Source organism: Cucurbita maxima, unplaced genomic scaffold, assembly GCF_002738345.1.
Source record: "Cucurbita maxima cultivar Rimu unplaced genomic scaffold, Cmax_1.0 Cma_Scf00037, whole genome shotgun sequence".
NCBI lineage: Eukaryota > Viridiplantae > Streptophyta > Magnoliopsida > Cucurbitales > Cucurbitaceae > Cucurbita > Cucurbita maxima.
Window position 1 is genome coordinate 268,874 of NW_019272053.1, and position 22,881 is coordinate 291,754.

Consider the following 22,881-nt stretch of genomic DNA (forward strand, 5'->3'; position numbering starts at 1 on the left):
ATGAGTAGATATTTGGATTGAATTGAACTGAATCCATCCGAATTTATCGTTAATTTTAAAATATACATTTTTTTTTCAAATCACCGTTGCATCCAACCTCAGTCTTTTTTGCACAACACAAGAGAGCGACGTAGGTGTGGAAAGGTTAGCAAGAAAAGAAGAAGAAGACGAGGGATGTTTAGTAATATGGTCTAATGGAGAACTCGAATGAGAACGTTGAAGGAAGAGAACTCATCGTCTCGTTACGCTTTGATGACGCTACAGATGTTGAGTAGCGTCAGAAGGATGAGGGAAAATAGCCGGCGAGGTCACGTTCTTATCCGAAAATGAACGCCACTAGTTCTACTAGGAGCTTGCTTCTCCTAATACCAACACCAAAAAGAAAGTCGTTTACACGCTTAACTTGCATTGACAACGTAGACCTATCTATATCCAACTAAGAAAAGGAATGCCACCGAAACTAATAACGGTAACTATTCTATATACGAATATTTATTTAATTTTATAATTATTTATTTTTCCATTTAAAAAAAAAAAAAAATGGTTGAGAATTACTTGGGGAGGTTTGAGAAAACGTAAAGGTGGAAGCACAATATTGGGTCGGTTTCCGACACCTACCTGACTCCTTCCCGACATTTGTGCTCTCTCTCTCTAAAAACTCCTTTTTGCCCTTTCTCTCTCTAAGCAAAAACCCCTTTTTGCCCTTTCTCTCTCTAAGCAAAAACCCTTTTTTGCCCTTTCTCTCTCTATAAAAACCCTTTTTTGCCCTTCACTAAACAAATCACAAAAACTAAACCCATGAACACCTTCCACTCTCACACACAATCCCCCGCCGCCGCTGCCGCCGCCGAGTATTTCAAGATGAGGCGGTGGCCGGAGACCCAACTGGGTCCTCCTCCTCCGCTGCAGCAGCAGCAGCAGCAGATGGAGGAGGAGGAGGATTTCGCGGCGGTGATTCCGCCCGTGACGGTGGTTCTTGAAGGGAGAGCGATCTGCCAGCGGATCAGCCTCCACAAACATGCAAGCTACGAGAGCCTTGCTAAGGCCCTTAGAAGGATGTTCGTTGACGACGATGACGGCGGCTGCGGCAGCGGTGGCGGTGGCGAACCCTCCGGTGACCGGCAGCTGGACTTGGCTAACGCGGTTCCCGGTCATCTTGTTGCTTATGAAGATATTGAAAATGATCTTCTTCTTGCCGGTGATCTCAATTGGAAGTCAGTACTCTCAATTTCTCTCGATTTATTTATTTATTTATTATTTAAGAAAAAATGGGATTTTTACAATTAAAATTTTATATAATACATTAACAAATTTTTATTTGTTCTTAATAATGGAATTTTATTTTAAAAAATTCTAAAATTTAACAAATTTGCTCTATTTATAGATGTGCTTTAAATTAGGGTAATCTAAGGAATTATTTGATAAAGGATTTAATTTTTATTTTTAAAAACTAGATGTTTGTTATAAAATTCCTTAATTCTATTATTGAAATTTAATTTATGATTTTAAAATATCTATAAAAACTAATAGAAACTCCTCCAAATTTGAATTTCCACCCATATTAATCAAAACCTCTAATAAAATAACAGGGTGGAAATCTTCCCATAGCAAACGTGATCGAAATAAAACAATATCTACTAGTTATGGGCAATATCTACTAGTTATGGGTCTAGGTCGTTACAAATGGTATCAAAAGTAGGGAGGAGACTATTCCCCACAAAGGTAGACAGAGAGGGTGTGCCAATAAAATAAGGACTAGCAAGGACGCTGGGCCCAAAATAGGTGGATTTGATGGGGTCTTACATTGATTGGAGAAAAGAAAGAGTGCTAGCCCCATTGATTGGAGAAAAGAACGAAGGTCAGCGAGCGTTCTGAGCTCTAAAGGGGTAGCGAGAGCCCTGAGCTCTAAAAGGGTGAATTGTGATATCCCACGTTTGTTGGGGACTCATTGAGCTCTGAAGGGGTGGATTGTGATGTCTCACGTTTGTTGGGGACTCATTGAGCTCTAAAGGGGGTGGATTGTGATGTCCCACGTTTGTTGGGGACTCGTTGAGCTCTGAAGGGGGTGGATTGTGATGTCCACATTAGTTGGGGACTCTCTAAGCTCTGAAGGGGGTGGATTGTGACCTCCCACATTGGTGGAGAGGAGAACAAAACACCTTTATAAGGAAGAAGACAATGTCTGCCCGCGTGGACCCGGACCGTTACAATATCAATCTTTTATCGACACATGGATAGCTAATTATCACGTAAATTGATTAATTTAAAAATGGGAAGTAATTATTATTATTATTATCATTATTTTTTGGTGAAAAAATAATGTAAATAAAGAGAATAATTAATAACATGAAATTCATGTGTATGTGTGGCAGTGATTTCGTGCGGGTGGCGAAGAGAATTCGAATACTGCCAATAAAAGCAAATTCAAGGAGGCGAAGAGGAAATAATTAAATTATATATTTTATGAGAAACCCATCTGTATTATTTAAATATTATCTTATATAATTATCATTTCTTTCATAAAATATGAAAGAAAATAATATCTTTTTTTTTTTAAATATTTTTTTTTAATTTTTAATTTTAAATGTTATTGAATGCTTCCTTATAACTAATCTCTGAGCATAATATATTATAATATTTATGTTCTACTCTCATTTTATTTTATTTTATTTTTTTAATTAAACTTTATAGTTTCTCTAGGTACATATTTACTTTCATAGACTAGGGCTAAAATTAATTTTTTTTTGGAAGTAATTTAATATTTTTTGTATTTTTATATATATATATATTATTTTTCTTAATTTATTTTATTCTTTTAAATTAGGATAAGGGTTTGAAATTTTTTCTCCGATAACATAGAACACACTTAATTTCAGAGTTATTGAGTTACTGAGTGTTAGACAAACACGACTCTCCACAATGGTATGATATTGTCCACTTTGAGCGTAAGCTCTCATGGCTTTGCTTTGGGCTTCCCCAAAAGACCTCATACCAATGGAGAGTGTATTCTTAGATTATAAACCCATGATCATTCCCTAAATTAACCGATGTGGGACTTTCATCATCCAACACTGAGTTACTGAAAATAATGATGTACTTTATTGTTACTATTTAGTCATTTTATTGTTAGGATTGCTCTCGATGTGGTTCTAGTTCATTCATGTAAACCTCCTTCACTCAAAGTCAGAATCGCTCTCGATGTGACTCTAGCTCATTCATGTAAATTTCCTTCACTCGGATCATGTGGTTTTTTTTCTTTGGAAGTTAATAGGTTGGTCTATAACATCAATGAGTTCATTAAGCTTAATTAATAAGGAGAACATAAAGAAGGCCACCCTAAGTAATTCTACCAAGTTTTAATTAAACATATATGTTTCTAGTTAAGCTTTTAAACTTGTATTAGTCATCAAAATTTGAGTCTACTATTAGCGTTTCATTGTATAAATGAGTGATTGCCACCACTGTGAGATCCTACATCGGTTGGGGATGCATTCTTATAAGGGTATAAAAATCTTGAGGGAAGCTCGAAAGGGAAAGTCTAAAGAGAACAATATCCGTTAGAGGTGGGTTTGGATCATTACAACCATACTTGTAATGGTAATATATGTTATCCATGCTTATGCATGAGATTTCGTACCTGATTTTTTGTGTGCACAACAATGCATGCACTAATAAGATAAGTGTTCTTGTTGAGATTTGAATCACTCCACAAGCAACATTGATATTGTCAAGCTTCCATTATTCTATTGGAAAGAAACTTAGTCATTGACGAAAGGAAAGCAAAATACTCATTTTACTACATTTTCCAAGACTGTACATGACTTTATATAGTCTCAAAATAGAAGCCCTTCACGTTCCACGAGCCATTCCAAGAGTTAGTAACTATAACCACCCTAAATAAGTCTTAAAATACATTAAATAAACATTATAACTCTAAATTATGATCCACCATAATTTATAACAATGAAATTTCGTATTGTTTGACATGAATTGAAATATCTTTTGATAATTTAAACAACATTTTCTTCACATATAAGTTGAAGTATATTGTATGACTGATGACTCTTGGTTCATATCACCAATTAGCCAACTAACAAAACTACTTGTTGCATCGAAACATAAGAATATTGGCTAATCGGACTAACATTGAACTTGGTAAAATGAAATGGTTGAATAATTGAAAAATAAGATTACTCTAGAATACACATTAAATGCTAGGATTTCGCATTGAGTTTCTGGTAGTAGATCCATGACCAAAAAAATGTTTGTGATTGTTCCAGAAGAAATGAAACAAAAGATACGGTAGAGCTAGGACCGTTATTGCATGAGGTCTACCTAATGCTAGATGCATAGGCACATAATAGATCAGTATGAACATCATGAGCTATCTCGTAATAAAACCCTGTTGTTGCTGATACTTTCTTCTCGGTTTCTTCTTCCATAACCCGAGTTCGGAGAAGAAAGAGATAAGAGGGCCCTATGGAGAATGTGGTCAGAAATCCATAATAGAGCCCGACCACAATGACCAAATTCATTATCTTCATGTATAATGATACTAGATTACTTAGTATAAAAGATTTTAAAATCATCACAAATCTCCCTTTTTCTTTTCTACTTCAATTTCTGGATTATTATAGATATGATAATTTTTTAAATTTCCATATATATAGAAATAGAACCAGATAGACTAGAAACATCTCTTATCTCAATAACACCACAGTGATATTAAATGAATGAAATTGAGATATGAATGAAATATAATGAAATAGAGCCACTTTGAAGTTTTCTATGAAATGAGGCATGGAACGGAGCCACTACGAAGAAGTTCCGGGAGCTACGAAGTAAACCTCAAACTCATATTGATCATGGGTTGAGAACGGGAATTAAATTATCTGAAATCTAATTTATTGTTATTCTTTAGTAGCTCAGTGGTGGAGCAGGCGGGTATCACATAGTTTATGGGGCAATAGTGAGCTAAAAGACCTCACTCTGACTCCTAACGACCATATTGTAACTTAGAGAAAATCTTTAAAATATTATCCTTCTTTGACTCTTATATTTTCTTGCTACCTTCATTATTTCCTTATATTTAATAAGACGTGGCCTAAATTGGTGCAAGGCCGCATCGTTTCTTCTTAACAACAAAACTAAAGCGTTCAAAAGAAAGTACTAACGTATTTGAAGTCTTGATCTACCTTAATTCTACTCAATCATTTTCTCCACAATAGTAAGAACTTGGAGTGGGTTCATGGATTGGGTTCTTAATTGAAATTAACATATAATAATAATAATAATAATAATGAGGTACCCGGAAAAAAAGGGGGCAAGAATTTCGATGACTCGTTGAAATTCTCACACCTTCACCCTACACATTTCCCCCGACACTAAGAATACGCCAACGACTTTCAGCTGCACTTCACATAATCCACCTATAAAGAAAAAAAAACATGATACAGAGGGAAAATGAGAGAGAAAAAGAAAAGACTATTGAGTTAACTCATGATGAGCATGACGCTAACAACCACCCCGTCGGGACTCATTGTACCGTATATTGTAGATAACGCTATGGAAGAGAGAACTAACAAGCTAGTGAACACCATGATCCACACGAGTGATTATTATTGAATGGTGTCATAGCTTTGTTGACTAAGAGGATGAATTGATAGTTAGTTCCACTCTTTATGCACAAGTTCGAACATTAGTAGGTATTGAGGGAGATGCCAAGTTAACTCCGTCAATTGTGAAAATGACCAAAATGACCAAAATGCCCCTGATAGATGGTTTTTTTTTTTTTTCCCACTATTTTGTTATTTTTAACCCAAAAAAAAAAAAAAAAAAATCTAAAAAACAAAGATCGAAACTATTTTTGAGTACAATTTATGAATCAATGAACAGAAAAAAGTGATAATTTGGTTAAGAAAAAACAAAATTTGAGACTCCCAAACAGAGAATAAGGATAAGCATAGCATGTGCTTTAAATATGTATACTGTGGATTTGTACGTATATAATTATTTATTTCATTAATTGTTTGCTATTATTACAAAATAATACATAGAAATGCTCCGAACCAAAAATAATTAAATAGCGGATATGAGCCTAGCTCAACCGTGATTATGTATCAATTATGTGACACCAGAGTAAATGGGAGGTACATGAATTAATTGAAAACGACATCCGAATAAGAGTGATCCTGAGAACATGATGACTAAGAAAAACTTGAAAGAGTTGAAACAAGTTGCATTTTCCTTTTCGGTGGCTCAATCGAACTTCATATTTAAGTATGCTTAGCTCGGAACAATTTTATGTTAGGTGACCTCCTGGAAGGACTCGTGTTGGTCTGTGGGAGTAGTCTTGACTCTAGAAACGAGAAGTAAGTAACGTGACCATGTCTCAGGAAAATGCAAGGGTCAACAGTCAAATTTGAATTTTTGACTTTTTCACTCTTAGAAGCGGGAGTACGTAACGTGACTATGTTTCAGGAAAATGCTAGGGCCAGCCAGCCATCAAGTATCAAATTTGAATTCCGAATTTTGAGCATGAGTCGTACAAATTTATTTCAATGTCATTGAATTTGAGAAAGTGGTTCTTTAATCAATCGAACCTAGCTAGCTAGTAACAAACGATAAGCTGTTGTACTAAAAACATGAAAAAAAAAAAGTCATTTTTCACTTTTAAAAGCGACGAGTAAATAGCGTGACTATATCTCAAAGAAATGCTGGGCTTTGACACCTCCGAGTGTCCAATTAAATCAATTATTGAAGCCCTAGAGATAATTAAAGTTGTGGTCCTTCTAAAGTTATTAATTCAACTTTTCCCCATTTTTATTTTTAATACATAACAAAAGACAAATGGCTATTCACTTTGTGGTGGAGGTTCTTTTGGGTGGCCATTTTTCATCCATACATAAACTATTTCGAGGGGTAAAATAGTCTTTTTCTCAAATCACAAAGCCCCGTTCTTCAGGGCGTAGCGTCCTTATTGACATACTGCCTCATGTCTATCCCCCTTCGAGGAACAATGAGAAGGTTGATACATCGTTCGGTGTCTAGCTCTTATCCCATTTATATCGATCCAAGCCTTCCACTAGCTACTAGTAGATATTGTCCTATTTGGGCATTTCTTTCTGGGCTTCCACTCAAGGCTTTAAAACGTGTCTGGTGAGGGAAGGTTTCCACACCGTTAGTGTTTTGTTCTCCTCTCCAACTAATGTAGGACATCACACTAAAACTCCACCGGTGACTATCCTATGGCCTCCATAGCAAATATTGTGAATCCTTGAATTTACATGACTATGATGGGATCTAAAGCCTAAAATTGGATTTTACTCATTTTCTTTTCTTTTTTTATGTGCATCACTTCACTTAAATACACATAGTTTCATGTACATCACTTTCAAGCACACATAATCTACTACACAAGGATCGCTTTCATATTCCTTAAGCTTCACTAGGTGATGTCACTCTAGAATAGAACTTGATTTAACCGCTCGGATGCAATCTACCACAAGAATTACTTGAAAATTTACCAATGACAAAGATAATGCTCAAAATTCTAAGGATGAAAGTTTCAACGTGAGACTTCAAAAGAATTTGCTTTTTACTAACTAGTTTGTCAGAATTTATGGTCTCTCCACAAGAAACCTCCAACTCTTCAAATGTCCAGTAAAAGAATTTAGTATGAATTACTCTATTATATGCAAAAGGAGAACAATGAATCACGAGTAGGTGGATTAAATCCATAAATAACTTTAAAACGGGAATGATGAGTAGTACTATGAATTGCTCTATTATATGCAAAGTCTACAAATGATGAATATTCGTCCCAAGACTGATATTCTTAGAAATAATAGCCGTATGCAATGCTCCCAATATTGAGGATCGGTTCCCCCAATCAATTTGAGGATGACATGTAGTTAAGAACAAGAATCTGTACCCAATTTATCCATAATACTTTCCAAAAGTGGCTTAAAATTTTAAATCTTACTGTATTCCTCAAGAATATGCTAACCACATGTTTTCCTTCCTTAGGTTTGTTACCTGCAATAAAATAAGTCATTTTACTAAATTTGTCATTAGGTACATTCAAATGAGTATACAATCCATTTGGTTGTGATCTAAACTTAGCTTTTTTACCTTTAAAACATTGACTACAAAACTTATGAACATCGTACTTCATCTTCAACCAAAAGAACTGTTCATCCAACATATTATAAGTTTTATTAATCCTAAAAAGTCCCATTACATCACCTCCATGTACTTCTTTTACAAATAAATCTCCTAGAGAGCATTTAGGAACATAAAACTTACTTTTCTTAAATAGAAATTCATGAAACACATAATAGTCATCCACAACTTTTTTCGTAGTCATATTTGTATAACTCTTTAATATACTAAAATCCAATAATTTTGACCGTAGGAGAAGTAAAGAGATTGTACTTTTTTTTATAATGCATCAGCTACCATATTATCCTTACTGACATACGAAAATGTATCAATAAACTTCACCCACTTTGCATGCCTACGATTCAGTTTGTTTTGACATTTAAGATACTTCAAGCATTCATGATTAGAGTATGTCACAAACTCTCTCGACCACAAGTAGTGTTACCACGCCTGAATGTACAAATTGAAGCAAACAAATTTTTATCATAGGCATGGTAGTTCATGCTGCTCCATTTAATTTTTCACTAAAATACATTTAAAGGCTTTCCATCTTGCATCAAAACAACACCTATTTGAATGCATTCTCTTATATTTTCGTATATTTTAACAACATTCTTTTTCATTAAATCATTCAATCGTGCAGCTATGATCTAAAATATTTTATAAATCTACTAACCTATGAAAACTTCGAATTTCACATTTTTCGGTGTTGGCCCATCCCTAATTGCTTTTAATTTTCTCTTCATCTACTCTACTCCATTTTTACCAACTTTGAAATCAAGAAAGTTAATTTACACTTATTAAAATTAGCATAAAGTTTCTCTTTCCTAAATATAATCAAAACTGACTTAACATACTCCACATATTCAAGCAAAGCAGCAAAGTTTTGGGATAAATTAAAATATCATCAAAATACAAAATACAAAACAACATGCTTTCACAAATATTCTTTCCGAACATGATTAGATTCTAAGTATCAATACAATTTTGTAAAATTGTGGTGTAAGAGGAGAGAACAAGGCCCAGTTAGACATGACCACATAAAAAAAAGCGAGATATACGTAAGGACTCTTGTTAGGATATGCAATAGAGATGGCATAATCAACACGCCAACGCTACTCCTAAAGAAAATGGTCACCTATCTAATCCCAAATATTTTTATTATATTATGACAAAATAAATTGGCGCTAAAAAAAGAAAGTTATAAATTGAAACAAAAACAAAAATATATCATTATGAAATGGAGGGAACCCGAAATTCAAACCAAACCCGAGCTCCGCCCTCTCGCCCTTTCCAGAATCTGAAATGACGCCGGAAAATCTCCTTCATCTCCTTCAAACCACTCGAAAGTGCACTTTTGGATGTCCGATCATCGACCGCTCCGTCGGCGGCGGCGTCGCTTGCAACTCCCTCACCGAGATCGTCGCCGAGAGCGGCTGTGGTAAAACCCAACTCTGTCTCCAACTCTGCCACTGCGCGCAGCTCCCCCTTTCCCTCGGCGGCCTCAATGCCTCCTCTCTCTACATCCACACCGAGTTCCCTTTCCCCTTCCGCCGCCTTCAACAACTCTCCCAAGCCTTTTCCTCTTCATACCCCCAATTTCCCAATCCCTCCGATCACATATTTGTTGAACCTGTTCACTCTGCACAACAACTGTTCGACATAATGCCTAAGATAGAATCCTTTCTTGCAAATCGTGATTCCCCTTTGCCCACCAGGCTAATTGTGATCGATTCGATCGCAGCATTGTTTCGGTCCGATTTCGATAACACCCCGTCTGATCTCAAGCGGAGATCGGCTCTGTTCTTCAAGATTTCTGGGAAGTTGAAGCTGTTGGCTAAGAGGTATTCTTTGGCTGTGGTGTTGACAAATCAGGTAGTTGATTTGTTGGATTCTTCTGATGGTATAAGTGCATTGAGAATTGGGAATTTGAAGTCTCTATGTTCATCGGGACGACGAGTTTGCCCCGCGTTAGGGATCACTTGGGCTAATTGTGTTAATTCGAGATTGTTTTTGTCAAGAAATGAGGAAGTTGTTGGAGAAGGTGATGGGGTGGTGAATGGTGGTGAATTAGCACAAAGAAGAACAAGAAGATGGCTTCATGTTGTTTTTGCACCTCACTTACCTAAATCATCTTGTGAGTATGTAATCAATAGACAAGGAGTTGTGGGAGTTGAAAGCCAATGACCTCTTCCTTTCCTCCTTTCAACTTGATGGAAAGCTAGTTTTGTATGATCCATGTTTTGATTGTGTAAAGTGATTGAGTTATAAAAATTTAGATTTCTTTTCTATTTGTTATTTGTTATTTGTAAGTTGGAGAGAGTACTAAGACAATGTAAGGGTCCTCGCCTATTAAAGAACAAATATTGTTCTTTTCCTTTTAGGCTCTAAAAAAGGGTGTTTTGTTCTAGGAAAAGGTTTTCGCACTTGAAAACACCCTTACTCCAACCAATGTGAGATTCTCACAATCCACACCCCTTTGGATCCTGCGCTTGCTGACTCACGTTCCTTTCTCCAATTGATGTGGGACCCCCCACCAAATCTACCCCCTTCGGAACCCAGCTTCCTTACTGACACACTGCCTCGTGCCTACCCTCCTTCGAGAATAGCCTCCTCACTGGCACATCGTTTGATGTTTGGCTCTGATACCATTTGTAACGGCCCAAGTCCACCACTGGCATATATTGTCCTCTTTGGGCCTTCCCTTTCGAGTATCCCCTCAAAGTTTTAAAACGTGCATGTTAAGGAAAGGTTTCCACACCTGTTTCGTTCTCCTTACCAACTAATGTGGAATTCTCACACAAGAAAAGAGAAAGTACAATTATAAGCAAGAAATGTGAGAATCTAAAGACAATGGAAAGCGGAGGATGAGAGAAAAATAAAATGATTTTTTTTTGTCAAAATCGATCTTGTCATCAACTCAACTAAGAGTTCTTAATTGAAAATGTAGGTTGATGACCTTATTTTTATGGAAATAATGATAAAACAATAGAGGAATTAAAAAAAAAAAAAAAATGATGACTCAAGAGTTCGAAATGAGCTCAATTTCATGATTTTTACATGCAAATCACGAATAATTTGTCTACTTTTAACTCATGATACCACTTTTTTCTTTCATATAGAAAAAAAAAAGTTCTGTAACTCGACTTTCCTTAACTATGCCAACTTGTAAGTAATTAACTATTCTCCCGAGACAATTAACTAATTACCAAGATGGCTCGCGACATTGATCCTATGCAGGTGGTCGTCATGACTTAAACTCATTCCCTTAAATTTTTTTATTATTTATGTAGTTTCAAGCCTTTCGATCGTGATTAAAATCCACTATCATTGTCGTTCAATCTTGTTTCTCTATTAGGATAAGGAATTAGACAATAATCGTTCATCTGCACCTCAAATTTACTCTATTTTTCAAAACGTTTTAAAAAAAGTAAGAAACAACAAACGGAATAGACTATCAAATAAGCTAGTTCTTCGACAAACGAAAAATGAGAACATTATCAAATGGGTCCAAACTAATCCACAGCAGCTAACAAGATCAATGAGAAAATCAACACATATTTATGTATTAGGGAGGTGGCAAAATAAATAATTGCATAAAGCCTGAATCCTTATTTACATTGGCAAGTTCTATGTAATATTTAACAATTCATCCAGACATTTGCACTTTACAGCCACAACAATAATGAATACATACCTTATTTTCATGAATTTTGAGGTTAGGCATGGCACGGAAGAGCTCAGAAGAACATGAATGTGTTATGTTATCATTTCCCAAACGCCTGTTCAACACCTGTAGAGAAGCTCCAGTTCATGAAAATAAACATAATGGGCTCAATTCAGAGGTTGAAAATGGATGTAAGTAATACATTGATCATGAATATCAATTCAAGAATCACGGTTGAACAACGATCACTTCCTTTCAGATGGATGAGTCTGGACTCGAAAAGGATTCAAACGTGCACACGTGTTTGGAACAGAGACGGTTTGTTAGATGGTTAATGGTTGGTGATGGGGAAGCCGGTGGTCGGTGAATTGTGGGTTTTGATAGTAGAATGTCTTTTGAAGGTAGAGGCTTTCTTCTTGTGTACTCACTAGAGTAATCAGATATGTGAGATCTTACATTGGTTGGAGAGGAGAATAAAGCACTTCTTACAAGGGTGTGGAAACCTCTCTCGAGTAGACGCGTTTTAAAACCTTGAGGGGAAGCACATAATGGAAAATCCAAAGAGGACAATATCGGCTAGCGATGGACTTGGGCGGTTACAATTAGTATCAAAGTCAAACACCGGGCAGTGTGCCGGTGAGGATGTTGGGCCCTCAAGGGGGTGGATTGTGAGATCCCACATTGGTTGGAGAGGAGAACGAAACATTTCTTATAAGGGTGTGAAAACCTCTCTCTAGTAGATGCATTTTAAAACCGTGAGGGGAAGCCTAGAAGAAAAAGCCCAAAGAGGACAATATTTGCTAGCGGTGGGCTTGGGTTTAAAACCTTGAGGGGAAGCCTAGAAGAAAAAGCTCAAAGAAGACAACATTTGCTAGCGGTGGGCTTGGGTTGTTACAAGATATTAAGGAATAGAGGGAGAACCAGCCATGTATCTTGTTTTCGGAAGGGAAGAAAGCGGGTTTTTCCATCTTTGTTCCTAGAAAAATTTGTAGGAAAAAAGGCTCATCTGCTAGAGTTTAGAAGGAAGTGGCCAGCCAATTGAGAGAGTTCCAAGTTATGAACAGGCTAAGGGATGTTGTTCGATTCGATTCCATGATTTTTGCTCGGCTGCCATGGTAGCAGGTCGAAGGCTATCAAAAAGGTTTCGTGGTCTATGATGATTGCTCATTCAAGAAATGGGCAATCGTAGTTCTTGTTCCTCAACGACGATTCGATGGTGACTAATAACAGCTACAATAGCACAATACCAATAACATTTCTCTTAAATTATTCCAATACTTACAATATGGAGAGGAATTTATTAAGCTCTAAGACAAAAATAAGTGTATACCTGTTACGATCGAAAATGTTGCGTGTACAATGGACTAGAAGCTCAAGCTGAGTAAAAAACAATGGGCACTGCAAGGGAAACCATCATCAGCAAGATTTGCACAAGGAAACCGAAGCCATTTACGTACATACAAATCTCATAACCAAAGATTAAAAGATCGATGTCGATATCAATATCAACTTTAGTGCGAAGCATGTGAGAGAAGACAACGAAGAACAACACAACTAATATACTTACAAAATTACAATTATACTGATATAAACACTCGAACAACTAGAATTTTAACTTTACGGATACATCAACATTGGTCACAACATATAGGTAAATTAAAAAATTTATAAAAATTATTTGAACTAATAATTAAGTTATTTTTACTTCTACAATATGTTATTAGTATTTGTATTCATATTGAGATTTGATTGTTTTATGGAAATTTATAAAAGATATTGGAGATATCAGTTAATCTTTATAACGATATCGAACCCAATCTCTACGTATAAATGACATACTTCAACTTGAATCCAAATTTTGTAACGTTCTAAAATTTGAATGCTTCGTATCCTCGAGAAAATTAGAAACTCACCGATCAAGAATAGAGTCAACACCAAAGCAAGTGTAAATGGAATAAAACATGTAAGCTGAAGATGCCAGGGTCGGTATATGTGTCGCTGCTGACTCCAACCGAAGAGCTGAAAATGTAGTTACAGGTACATTTCATTTGGAACCCATAAGTGCACAATTACAATGAATATTTGGAAAGGGATATATTATTCTCAAACCATAATGCAAAAAAAATGGAAGAATATGAGTTCATGCCTCATAATTTCATACAATAGTATGGGTAACCTTTTTGTAACCATCCAAGCCCACCGCTATCACATATTGTCCTACTTGGGCTTTCCCTTTTGGTTTTCCCTCAAGGTTTTAAAACGCATCTACTAGGGAGAGGTTTCCACACCCTTATAAGGAATGTTCCGTTCTCCTCTCCAACCGATGTGGGATCTCACAATCTACCCCTCTTAGGGGCCCAACGTCCTCACTGGCACACTGCCTAGTGCTTAGCTCTGATACCATTTGTAACAGCCCAAGCCCACCGCTAGCGGATATTGTCCTATTTGGTCTTTCCCTTTCGGGCTTCCCCTTAAGGTTTTAAAACGCGTCTGATAGGGAGAGATTTCCACGCCCTTATTAGGATCTCACAATCAACCCCTCTTAGGAGCCCAACGTCCTCGCTGGCACACTGCCTGGTACCTAGCTCTAACACCATTTGTAACAGCTCAAACCCACCGTTAACAAATATTGTCCTATTTGGACTTTCCCTTCTGGGCTTCTCCTCAAAGTTTTAAAACGCATCTGCTAGGGAGAGGTTTTCACACTCTTATAAAGGAGTGTTTCGTTCTCCTCTCCAACCGATATGGGATCTCACAATCCACCCCCCTTGGGGGTCCATCGTCCTCGCTGGCACACCACCCGGTGCCTGGTTCTGATACCAGATATTGTCCTTTTTGGGCTTTCTATTCCGGGCATCCCTCCAGGTTTTAAAACGCGTCTCCTAGGGAGAGGTTTCCACACCCTTACAAGGAATGTTTCGTTCTCCTCTTCAACCGATGTGGGATCTCTCACACTTGCAAGAATAACTTATAGCTATATCACTTTCATTATATAGATAACAGCAAAAAAAACAACTAAAAATTCTGTTTCCTATCAGAAAAGAAATTTAAAAACTAACAAACAAACAGAACCACGTTACCAGATTCAAGCAGCTCCCTGAATGCTCACCTGGGAAAATATTCCACATCCTCTCTTCAAGAAGACCGATCCCGATTTTCCTTTTTTTGTAACTTCTAAACTCGTAACAGACTGTTTTTTTTCATGATTTTCATTCGTAATTACAATTTGCAGGTCAGGAGCAGTCGGTGGGCTTGCTCGTCTTGCCTTCGTCGTTGTATCCATTTTGCATAGTGCATCATCTACTCTACCAAGACTTTCTTTCATATCTACAGAATTAGCAAATTTTCCACCCTTCATTTTAAAGGAATTACTCGAGCTGCAGGAAGAAGTACGATTAATTTCTTCCGTTGCTCGTTCACGTGTCTCAAACGTATAACTTTTTGCTGAAGACCTACACACAGAGGATTCGGTTTTCGCACTATGTGGTACTTGGGATATTCCAGAGAGAAATGCAGCCAAATCATTACATTCTTCTTTATTTAGATTTACCCATCGAAGAGGCCGCTTGCCAACTTTGTCATAAGATTCTCTTAAAACAGCTTCAACATGGGAAATTTGATTTCCAATGGCTGCAATAAACATTCTATGTCGTTCCAACGCATGTTCTTCACTTCTAGAACGATAGCTAACTCCGACAGCTTTCTCAAACTCTTCCAGCTAATTGAAGACAGGAAAAACAACACAGAATTATGATTATAAATCGGTGTATAACCATTGTTTCACTAGAAAATATGACTCGTGCATATCATTTTAAGAATCCTAATTACCATCCGATTGGATTTTGGAAGATTTATCAGAGTTTATGATGGCAGTAAAAGATAGAACAGATGCATTAGTTTAGTTCAATTCAGTATCCAACCTGCCATTTGGCTGTGCCAAGAGCCGTTTGTACCTCCCGACGGAGTTCATCCAAATCATCTGAATTTAGCCACTCCCGTTTCTCTCTTACCCATGTCCTGAATGCAAACTCCATTCTGAAATAAGAAACCAATAGGAGCATCAATACAGGAGAAAGAGGCAATAAAGAGTCTTTGTAACGGCACAACCCAAGCCCACCGCTAGCAGATATTGTCTTCTTTGGGCTTTCCCTTTCGGACTTCCCCTCAAGGTTTTTAAAATGCACCTGCTAGGGAGAGGTTTCCACACCCTTATAAAGATTGTTTAATTCTCCTCCTCAACCGATGTGGATTCTCACAATCCACCTCCTTCGGAGCCCAGCCTCTTGGCTAGTACTCATTCCCTTCTCCAATCGATGTGGGACCCCCCAATCCACCCCTTTAGGCCCAACATCTTTGTTGACACACCGCCTCGTGTCCACCCCCTTCGGAGCTCAGCCTTCTCGCTGGCACATTGCTTGGTGTCTGGCTCTAATACTATATGTAACAGCACATGCCCACCGCTAGCAGATATTGTCCTCTTTGAGTTTTCCTTTTCGGGCTTCCCCTCAAGGTTTTTAAAACACTATCTCATAGGGAGAGATTTCCACACCATTATAAAGAATACTTCGTTCTCTTCCAACCGATGCTTCATTCTCCACTCCAACTGATGTGGGATCTCACAGACAGCGCTAAAATTTAATGGCCTAGGAATGGCTGAACAAATTAAGAAAGCAGTAGATTCCCCCCAAAACCCCAGTAAGCATAGGACACCTTCCCAAATGCAGCAAACAGAGAAGAAAACTTCGTTGCTGGATTAATTTAGAATCATGAACCATCACTATTGTAGAAACTCAACAAAAACACAGAACATAAGCTTCATCCTCTTGAAAAACAAACACAGAGGGAAGAAGAAGAAGAAACTAAAATTAAGAACACAAAACAACCGAAAAAGATATAATACACAGACAATTCCAAACTCACATAACCATTTCCAGAATCCTAAAAAATTCCACAACAAATCAATCAGACATCGGCGGAAAAACCCCCAAATCAAACGAAAATTGAAAAACGTACGTATCGGCGGATTCTTGGACTTGCTCAGCGGCAGAAAAGAGCCCATCCTTCTTCCACAAATCGAAGCGATTTGCATCTAACATTTGTGGGAGAAAAAACAGAGCAAAGATGATGAAACAACGAAGAATAAGGTGTAGAAATTCAAAGATCAAAATCCGAACATCAAATTCTGTAGCAGTAAAAAGAAAAAGGTGTTGGATCGTTGAGTAATTCCTCTGATCGGTGCTTGAGCGAGGCAAGAACAGAGACGAATACAAAGAGCCAAAGCTCACACAGACGTGAGACAACAATGGAGCTCTCTCCGTTGTTGATTCTTTCCTGCACAATTCCCCACCCCACTTTCTAAAAAAAGCTAATAATTAATAAAAAGAACTGAAATTTATAAACAAATAGTTCTGATATTGTTCTCCGTGTAAGCTCGCTTTCATTTGGGCTTCTCCAAAAACCTTCCTACTAATTCATATAATATTTCAAAATTAGTCTATTTAGAACTTTTATCATCCAACACCTTCCTTCGAACAAAGTATCTCTACCTTTAATCGAGGCTCCGACTCCTTTTTCTTTTTTAAGTCTATGTCTTCGAGGAGGCTCGACTTCTTTTCTTTTAGAGTGAGAATTTTTTTTATAAATATGAGAGTATGAATTAATGCTTTGAACTCGAAAAATGTAATAGTGTGTGAGACTTACGTGATAACTAACTACACCACCCAGAGTCAGAAATTAATGGTATGAACTCGAATCAATACTCATATTTTGGAAAACTTCTTAAGGTGAGTGTTGTAAGAAAGAAGTTGAAAACACAATTTTATAAATGTCTAAGCCCACGTTCGAATTGGGGATCTCTAGTGTGTGAGACTAGCGTGATAACCAACTACACCACCCAAACAAGGTAAGAGTTTAAATTAATGCTTTGAACTCGAATCAACACTCATATTTCGGAAAACTTCTTAAAACTCGAGACCTCTAGTGTGAGACTACAATGTGAGAATCTGAATTAATACTTTGAACTCGAATCAACAATCATATACAAAAAACGTCTTTTATAAATGATTGGGAAAACTTAAAACCAAGTTCGAACTTACCTCTAGTGTGTGAGACTAGCATGATAACCAACTACACCACTGAGAAACTAAAATATCATCGTTAGGAACGAGGTTCGAACTGGGGACCTGTAAGTGTGTGAGACTAACGTGATAACCAACTACACCACCCAAAAAAGTTGAGAAACCAAAATAACAATTTGAACTCGAATCAACGGTGAAATCTTTGTTCAGAAAAAAGTAAAAACATTGTGTGAGACTAGTGTGATAACCAACTTCAACACCGAGACAAGAGGAGAATCTAAATTAATTATGTAAATGTCTGAGCCCAGGTTCGCCTCTAGTGTGTGAGACTAGCGTGATAATCAACTACACCACCCAGACAAGGTGAGAATCTAAAATAACGATTTGAACTCAAATCAACTGTGAAAATGTTGTTAAGAAAAAAGTAAAACCATAATTTTAAAAATGTCCGAGCCTAGGTTCAAACTAGAGACCTCTAGTGTGTGAGACTAATGTGATAACCAACTACACTACCTAGACACCCAGACAAGATAAGATTTCAAAATAACGATTTGAACTCGAATCAACACTGAAAATGTTGTTAAAGAAAAAGTAAAAACATAATTTTAAAAATGTCTAAGCCCAGGTTCAAAGTGAGTCCTCTAGTGTGTGAGACTAGCGTGATAACTAACTACACCACCCAGACAAGGTGAGACTCCAAAATAACGATTTGAACTCGAATCAACACTGAAATTGTTGTTAAGGAAAAAGTAAAACCATAATTTAAAAACTGTCTGAGCCCAGGTTCAAATGGGGACCGGTTGTTAAGGAAAAAGTAAAAACACAATTTTAAAAATGGCTAAGCCCAAGTTCAGGCTGGGGACCTCGTAGTATTTTAAACTAGCGTGATAACTAACTACACCAACCAAACAAGGTGAGATTCCAAAATAACGACCGGTTGTTAAGGAAAAAATAAAAACATAATTTTAAAAATATCTAAGCCCAAGTCCGAACTGGGACCTCGTAGTATGTGAAACTAACGTGATAACTAACTACACCACCCAGACAAGATGAGATTCCAAAATAACGATTTGAACTCGAATCAAGTAAAAACATAATTTTAAAAATGTTTGAGCCTAGTTTCAAATTGGGGACCTCTAGTGTGTTAGACTAACATGATAATCAACTACACCACCCAAGCAAGGTGAGACTCCAAAATAACGATTTGAACTCAAATCAATAGTGAAAATGTTGTTAAGGAAAAAGTCACTACAACAAACAATAAGTACGATAACTTTTGAAAAATGTTATCGTTGACTTTTTATAGTGTTTTTCATACGTCGTGACAGCCCATATTATTAAAAGTCCAAAACTTTTTATAGCACTTTTTTATAGCTATATAATAGAGTATGAATCTATAGCTTATATCAGTTGTCATGAAAACGTTTTATAGCAATTTATAGTTAAAATATGCCATAATATATTATTTATAGTTTCAATTTTATGCTATATTTAATGAATTATTTATAATTATGTTAAAAATTACATACCGATAATCACTTTGTCCGATGGCCAAGCAACTGTATTACCCACAACTTCTTCAATACATGTCATTTCTGATGTAGGCCGCCACAAATAGGCATTGCATTTCCTTGGTATATCAACTCATACTCTAATAGCATGCGGTCCAATAGGGATGTGATGAACAAGAGCAGCTAGATCATTAGAAGACTATCGTCCTTCTACAACAATCTCTCTTGAGTCATGTTAATCTAGTAACTTGCACTTAATTTGAGTATTATTATTGATGCTCTACAAAAAGAAAAATAAAAGCAGGGAGAATTTGTTAATAATAATGAAATCAATAATTTTATTCATTAAATTAGAAAATCAACCTAGTGTCGGAGAAGGTATTGTCAAATTTGAATAGATATTTGTTGATTTTGGTATACTTCGTCGGTTAGATCAATTTATGAAAATTTCGATTAATATATATGGAATAAACTCAAAGTTTATAAAAAAATGTACCTATTTCTTCGTAAAACTTGAGAATATTGATTTCATTTCCATCGTTTCTTCCCTTACAAGGCACTCCAAATCCAAATCCTTTTACATGCCCACGATCGGGTCCAAGAACTTTACTCAAGGCATCATCAACAATATTATTTGATGAAGTTTTTGTCTCAACTTCGGCTTGTTCAATGTGCTCCTACCAAGAAAGTATATCAAATACGAGTGTCTCAGCAACTTGTGAATTCACCGGTTGTCTATCCTTCTTTGTGTGAGCCTTTGTCCATAACATAATCCTTAAGATCGAAGTTGGATCCGAACAACTTTTCTTCTGTAAAATGAAATAAATATACTAAATTCACATATATAACATGAGAGTAGAATAAAACTACAATGTTGATATTTACCATCTCTTCAGCCAAACGGGCATATCCTTTCCTATTACATGTACGTGGGAGTTGTCTCTTTTTCGTGACTTTAAACTTTTCCCTTTTCAACTACTCAACACGACAATATATGTTTTTGTTATATCAAAGTATATAATAATTTCAAAAATATCATAGGTAAGTTTTTCTACCGACAACATATGTTTTTTGGTAGCCTAAGTCAAATTCTTTTATAAATGATTCGGAAAACTTCTTCTACTTTTTTAACTTCCTAAAACATAATTTTATAAATGTCTGATTCGAACTGGGACCTCTAACGTGATTACCAACTACACCACCCAGCATCTGACGGGTAAGACTCTTCCTCAAGAGTCTGGCTTCAACCCACAAAGCTATTCTCGAATCTGACTCACAATCATCCTGCCCAATCTGGCACTCGTGACACACTTGTGAAGTCTTCATTCAATCATCGACTTTATTTCCTAACTTTCTTGATCGATTTAGACACACAAAGTGTGGCTCTAATACCAACTATCACCGTCATACTTTTTCAACTGTGTGACATCATGATCTTAACACGCTTAAGACATTTTTTAAGGGAAATATTCTCCTTTGCCTGACTAAGTAGCTTTATCGAATCTTAGGCAATATTCTCATTTGTCGACCGAACACAACTCATGTAGAATCTAAGCTTGTTCGGTCACACACGTCGCCCATGCGTGCATGTTCTATCATCTACGACTCTCGCCGACTTGCCTCTAGTCTAGGTCAAGACATGCGGCTCAACTTTACCTCTACTACAGGCCAAGATCCCTCATATGCAATGTCGCATCTCGATCATCATCTTGATTTCCTACACCATGACCCATGCATCGTGATGTCATCCCAAGTTTTAGGACGACTTCGACCATTATAGCCTACTCGGACATGTCTATCAAATCGATCCATGTGTCAATCATATCGTTGGGGCATCCCGTGCAACATCCATCCAGGCTTTATCATGGGATGAACTCTCCCGTGTCCATGCAAAGCCATTTACGAAAAGTATACTAGAAAATGGGTGTGCATACCAACCTCCGACACATGGGTTAGGGTGCAATGTCGGCACATTCATATCATCCACCATTGTCCTCGCAAATTTTATTCCAAAGGAAGTTGTTTGAAACCCATCTCACAACGCTTGTCCACATTGTGACACACATATGTGCCACAAGGCAGATCACTTAGGCCACAGGGTCTAGGGGCAGTAGAGAGTTGACACCATACCTCTCACTATAGTACATTTTAAGGCATATTTGATCGTTCTAGAGTATATGTGATTTTAGCAAGTGGTCGTATGTCCCCATGGAGTGTCCGATTGACACCAAATTTGGTGAGGTTTCATCTTTTATATATACGGACTTAACTTCAAAGCCACATGTCGAAACTCATTGAAATCCTGACTTCTGACGTTATGGCCTAGGGCTCTACCCAACCCTCTTCGAGCTTGTCTTCGACACTCATGTTGCCATCATTCCCTCCAACCTTCCTTATGCCTCAACTTAGCTTTGATGTACACTTTTCTTGGTGTGTTGGATGATGCACCATCTTTCTTGATTGCATCATGACACTTATCTATTTCGACCCTCACGTGGTCAAATGGGCATCACTTAAGGATTGCCACCTTGTCTGTTCTCATGTAGAGAGTCACAGCCTACTATGTTATATTCTCAGTGAGGTTGTGACACTTATCACGACTCCAAGGCTTAATTTAAATTAGAGATTTGGTGTAGTATGAATTTTTTAGAGTTTGATATAAGACTTTCTATCCATATAGGTTCTTTTCTCTCATGTGCAAATTAGGTCATCAATAAACAAAGTAGGGAACTACGAACTTAGAGCATGCATACTCGCGCATGGCTGAATTTCCTTCATTTTCCTTCATTGTTCAGCCTGTTCTCTTATGCTTTCCTTAGTTTCCTCGACCCTATCCTCGTACAATATTAGTTTTGTTTTTGAATTCTCTTTCTTTTATCAACTTTGTTCTTTTAGTTAAAAATTACTCAAAACAACTATCAAATTGCATGGCTAATGACAAATGAGGACACAAATATGATCTAAGTATAATTAGTATAGTGAACCCGACAACTCGGACTAGCTCAACTCGAATTATAAAGGTTGGGTTGGATTCGCATTTCGGGTAGGGTTGGGTTCATTTTTCTAAACCCAAACTGAATCGGTTCGGTTTTGGGTTCATGGGATAAAACCTTCGGGTTGACCCGAGCCAAATAAAAATATATTTATTTGTTGCAACATCATTGCATCACAATTTATATATATATATTAATAGTTTAGGGCTCTCTAACTTTATCTAAGTGACGTAGAAGCATATTTCAATTAAAATATTTTTTTATAGTACTCTCTATTTTTGTTATATGCAATATTTTTAACCATCGTTTTATTGTTTATTTAATTTCATGATCTATTTTTATATTTTTCCTACTTTAACCGATTGTCAAGAAATGGTATTAGCTGTTTTAGTTTGATAAGAATATTCATTATGTTAATATGTTACCATTTTTTCTTTTTTATTGAATTTGTTTTTTTTTTTTTTTTTTTT

General features: G+C 36.7%; 3 protein-coding genes, 1 long non-coding RNA gene and 1 other non-coding gene across 6 annotated transcripts; 3 read left to right on the top strand and 2 right to left on the bottom strand.

Annotated features, from left to right (window-relative positions):
* Positions 1-787: 787 nt before the first annotated feature.
* Positions 788-2,480, top strand: LOC111468644 (auxin-responsive protein IAA33). The gene is made up of 2 exons (XM_023113926.1): positions 788-1,214; positions 2,373-2,480. Exons 1-2 carry the CDS (start codon positions 799-801, stop codon positions 2,449-2,451), a joined length of 495 nt encoding a protein of 164 aa, XP_022969694.1. The 5' UTR covers positions 788-798; the 3' UTR covers positions 2,452-2,480.
* A 4,617-nt stretch (positions 2,481-7,097) lies between these two features.
* Positions 7,098-14,887, top strand: LOC111468646. Its single transcript, XR_002714782.1, has 3 exons — positions 7,098-7,158; positions 10,385-10,387; positions 14,717-14,887. It is a non-coding gene; the product is annotated as an uncharacterized LOC111468646 (long non-coding RNA).
* LOC111468643 (DNA repair protein XRCC3 homolog) lies at positions 9,403-10,766 on the top strand. Its single transcript, XM_023113925.1, has one exon. The coding sequence runs from the start codon at positions 9,469-9,471 to the stop codon at positions 10,348-10,350; it is 882 nt and encodes a 293-aa protein (XP_022969693.1). The 5' UTR covers positions 9,403-9,468; the 3' UTR covers positions 10,351-10,766.
* On the bottom strand, positions 11,707-17,171 carry LOC111468642. Of its 2 annotated transcripts, XM_023113923.1 has the most exons (6): positions 16,844-17,171; positions 15,751-15,865; positions 14,940-15,548; positions 13,744-13,849; positions 13,161-13,228; positions 11,707-11,956 (listed from the first exon to the last, which is right to left on the bottom strand). In XM_023113923.1, the coding sequence occupies exons 1-5, from the start codon at positions 16,924-16,926 to the stop codon at positions 13,203-13,205; spliced, it is 939 nt and encodes a 312-aa protein (XP_022969691.1). In that variant the 5' UTR covers positions 16,927-17,171; the 3' UTR covers positions 11,707-11,956; positions 13,161-13,202. The 2 variants fall into 2 exon arrangements, with proteins under 2 accessions (XP_022969691.1, XP_022969692.1); XM_023113924.1 differs by lacking the exons at positions 11,707-11,956; positions 13,161-13,228 and having other exon boundaries at positions 14,911-15,548.
* A 484-nt stretch (positions 17,172-17,655) lies between these two features.
* On the bottom strand, positions 17,656-17,729 carry TRNAV-CAC. Its single transcript has one exon. It is a non-coding gene; the product is annotated as a tRNA-Val (tRNA).
* Positions 17,730-22,881: the final 5,152 nt, after the last annotated feature.

What these genes read in the sequence shown, in the direction of transcription:
- LOC111468644 (XM_023113926.1), top strand. Translation starts at nt 799, where the DNA reads ATGAACACCTTCCACTCTCACACACAATCCCCCGCCGCCGCTGCCGCC. An exon ending in GCCGGTGATCTCAATTGGAA is followed by an intron (nt 1,215 to 2,372) that starts GTCAGTACTCTC and finishes TATGTGTGGCAG; the next exon opens with TGATTTCGTGCGGGTGGCGA.
- LOC111468643 (XM_023113925.1), top strand. Translation starts at nt 9,469, where the DNA reads ATGACGCCGGAAAATCTCCTTCATCTCCTTCAAACCACTCGAAAGTGC.
- LOC111468642 (XM_023113923.1), bottom strand. Translation starts at nt 16,926, where the DNA reads ATGTTAGATGCAAATCGCTTCGATTTGTGGAAGAAGGATGGGCTCTTT. An exon ending in TTGGCACAGCCAAATGGCAG is followed by an intron (nt 15,549 to 15,750) that starts GTTGGATACTGA and finishes GTCTTCAATTAG; the next exon opens with CTGGAAGAGTTTGAGAAAGC. An exon ending in GTTGACTCTATTCTTGATCG is followed by an intron (nt 13,229 to 13,743) that starts GTGAGTTTCTAA and finishes TTTCCCTTGCAG; the next exon opens with TGCCCATTGTTTTTTACTCA.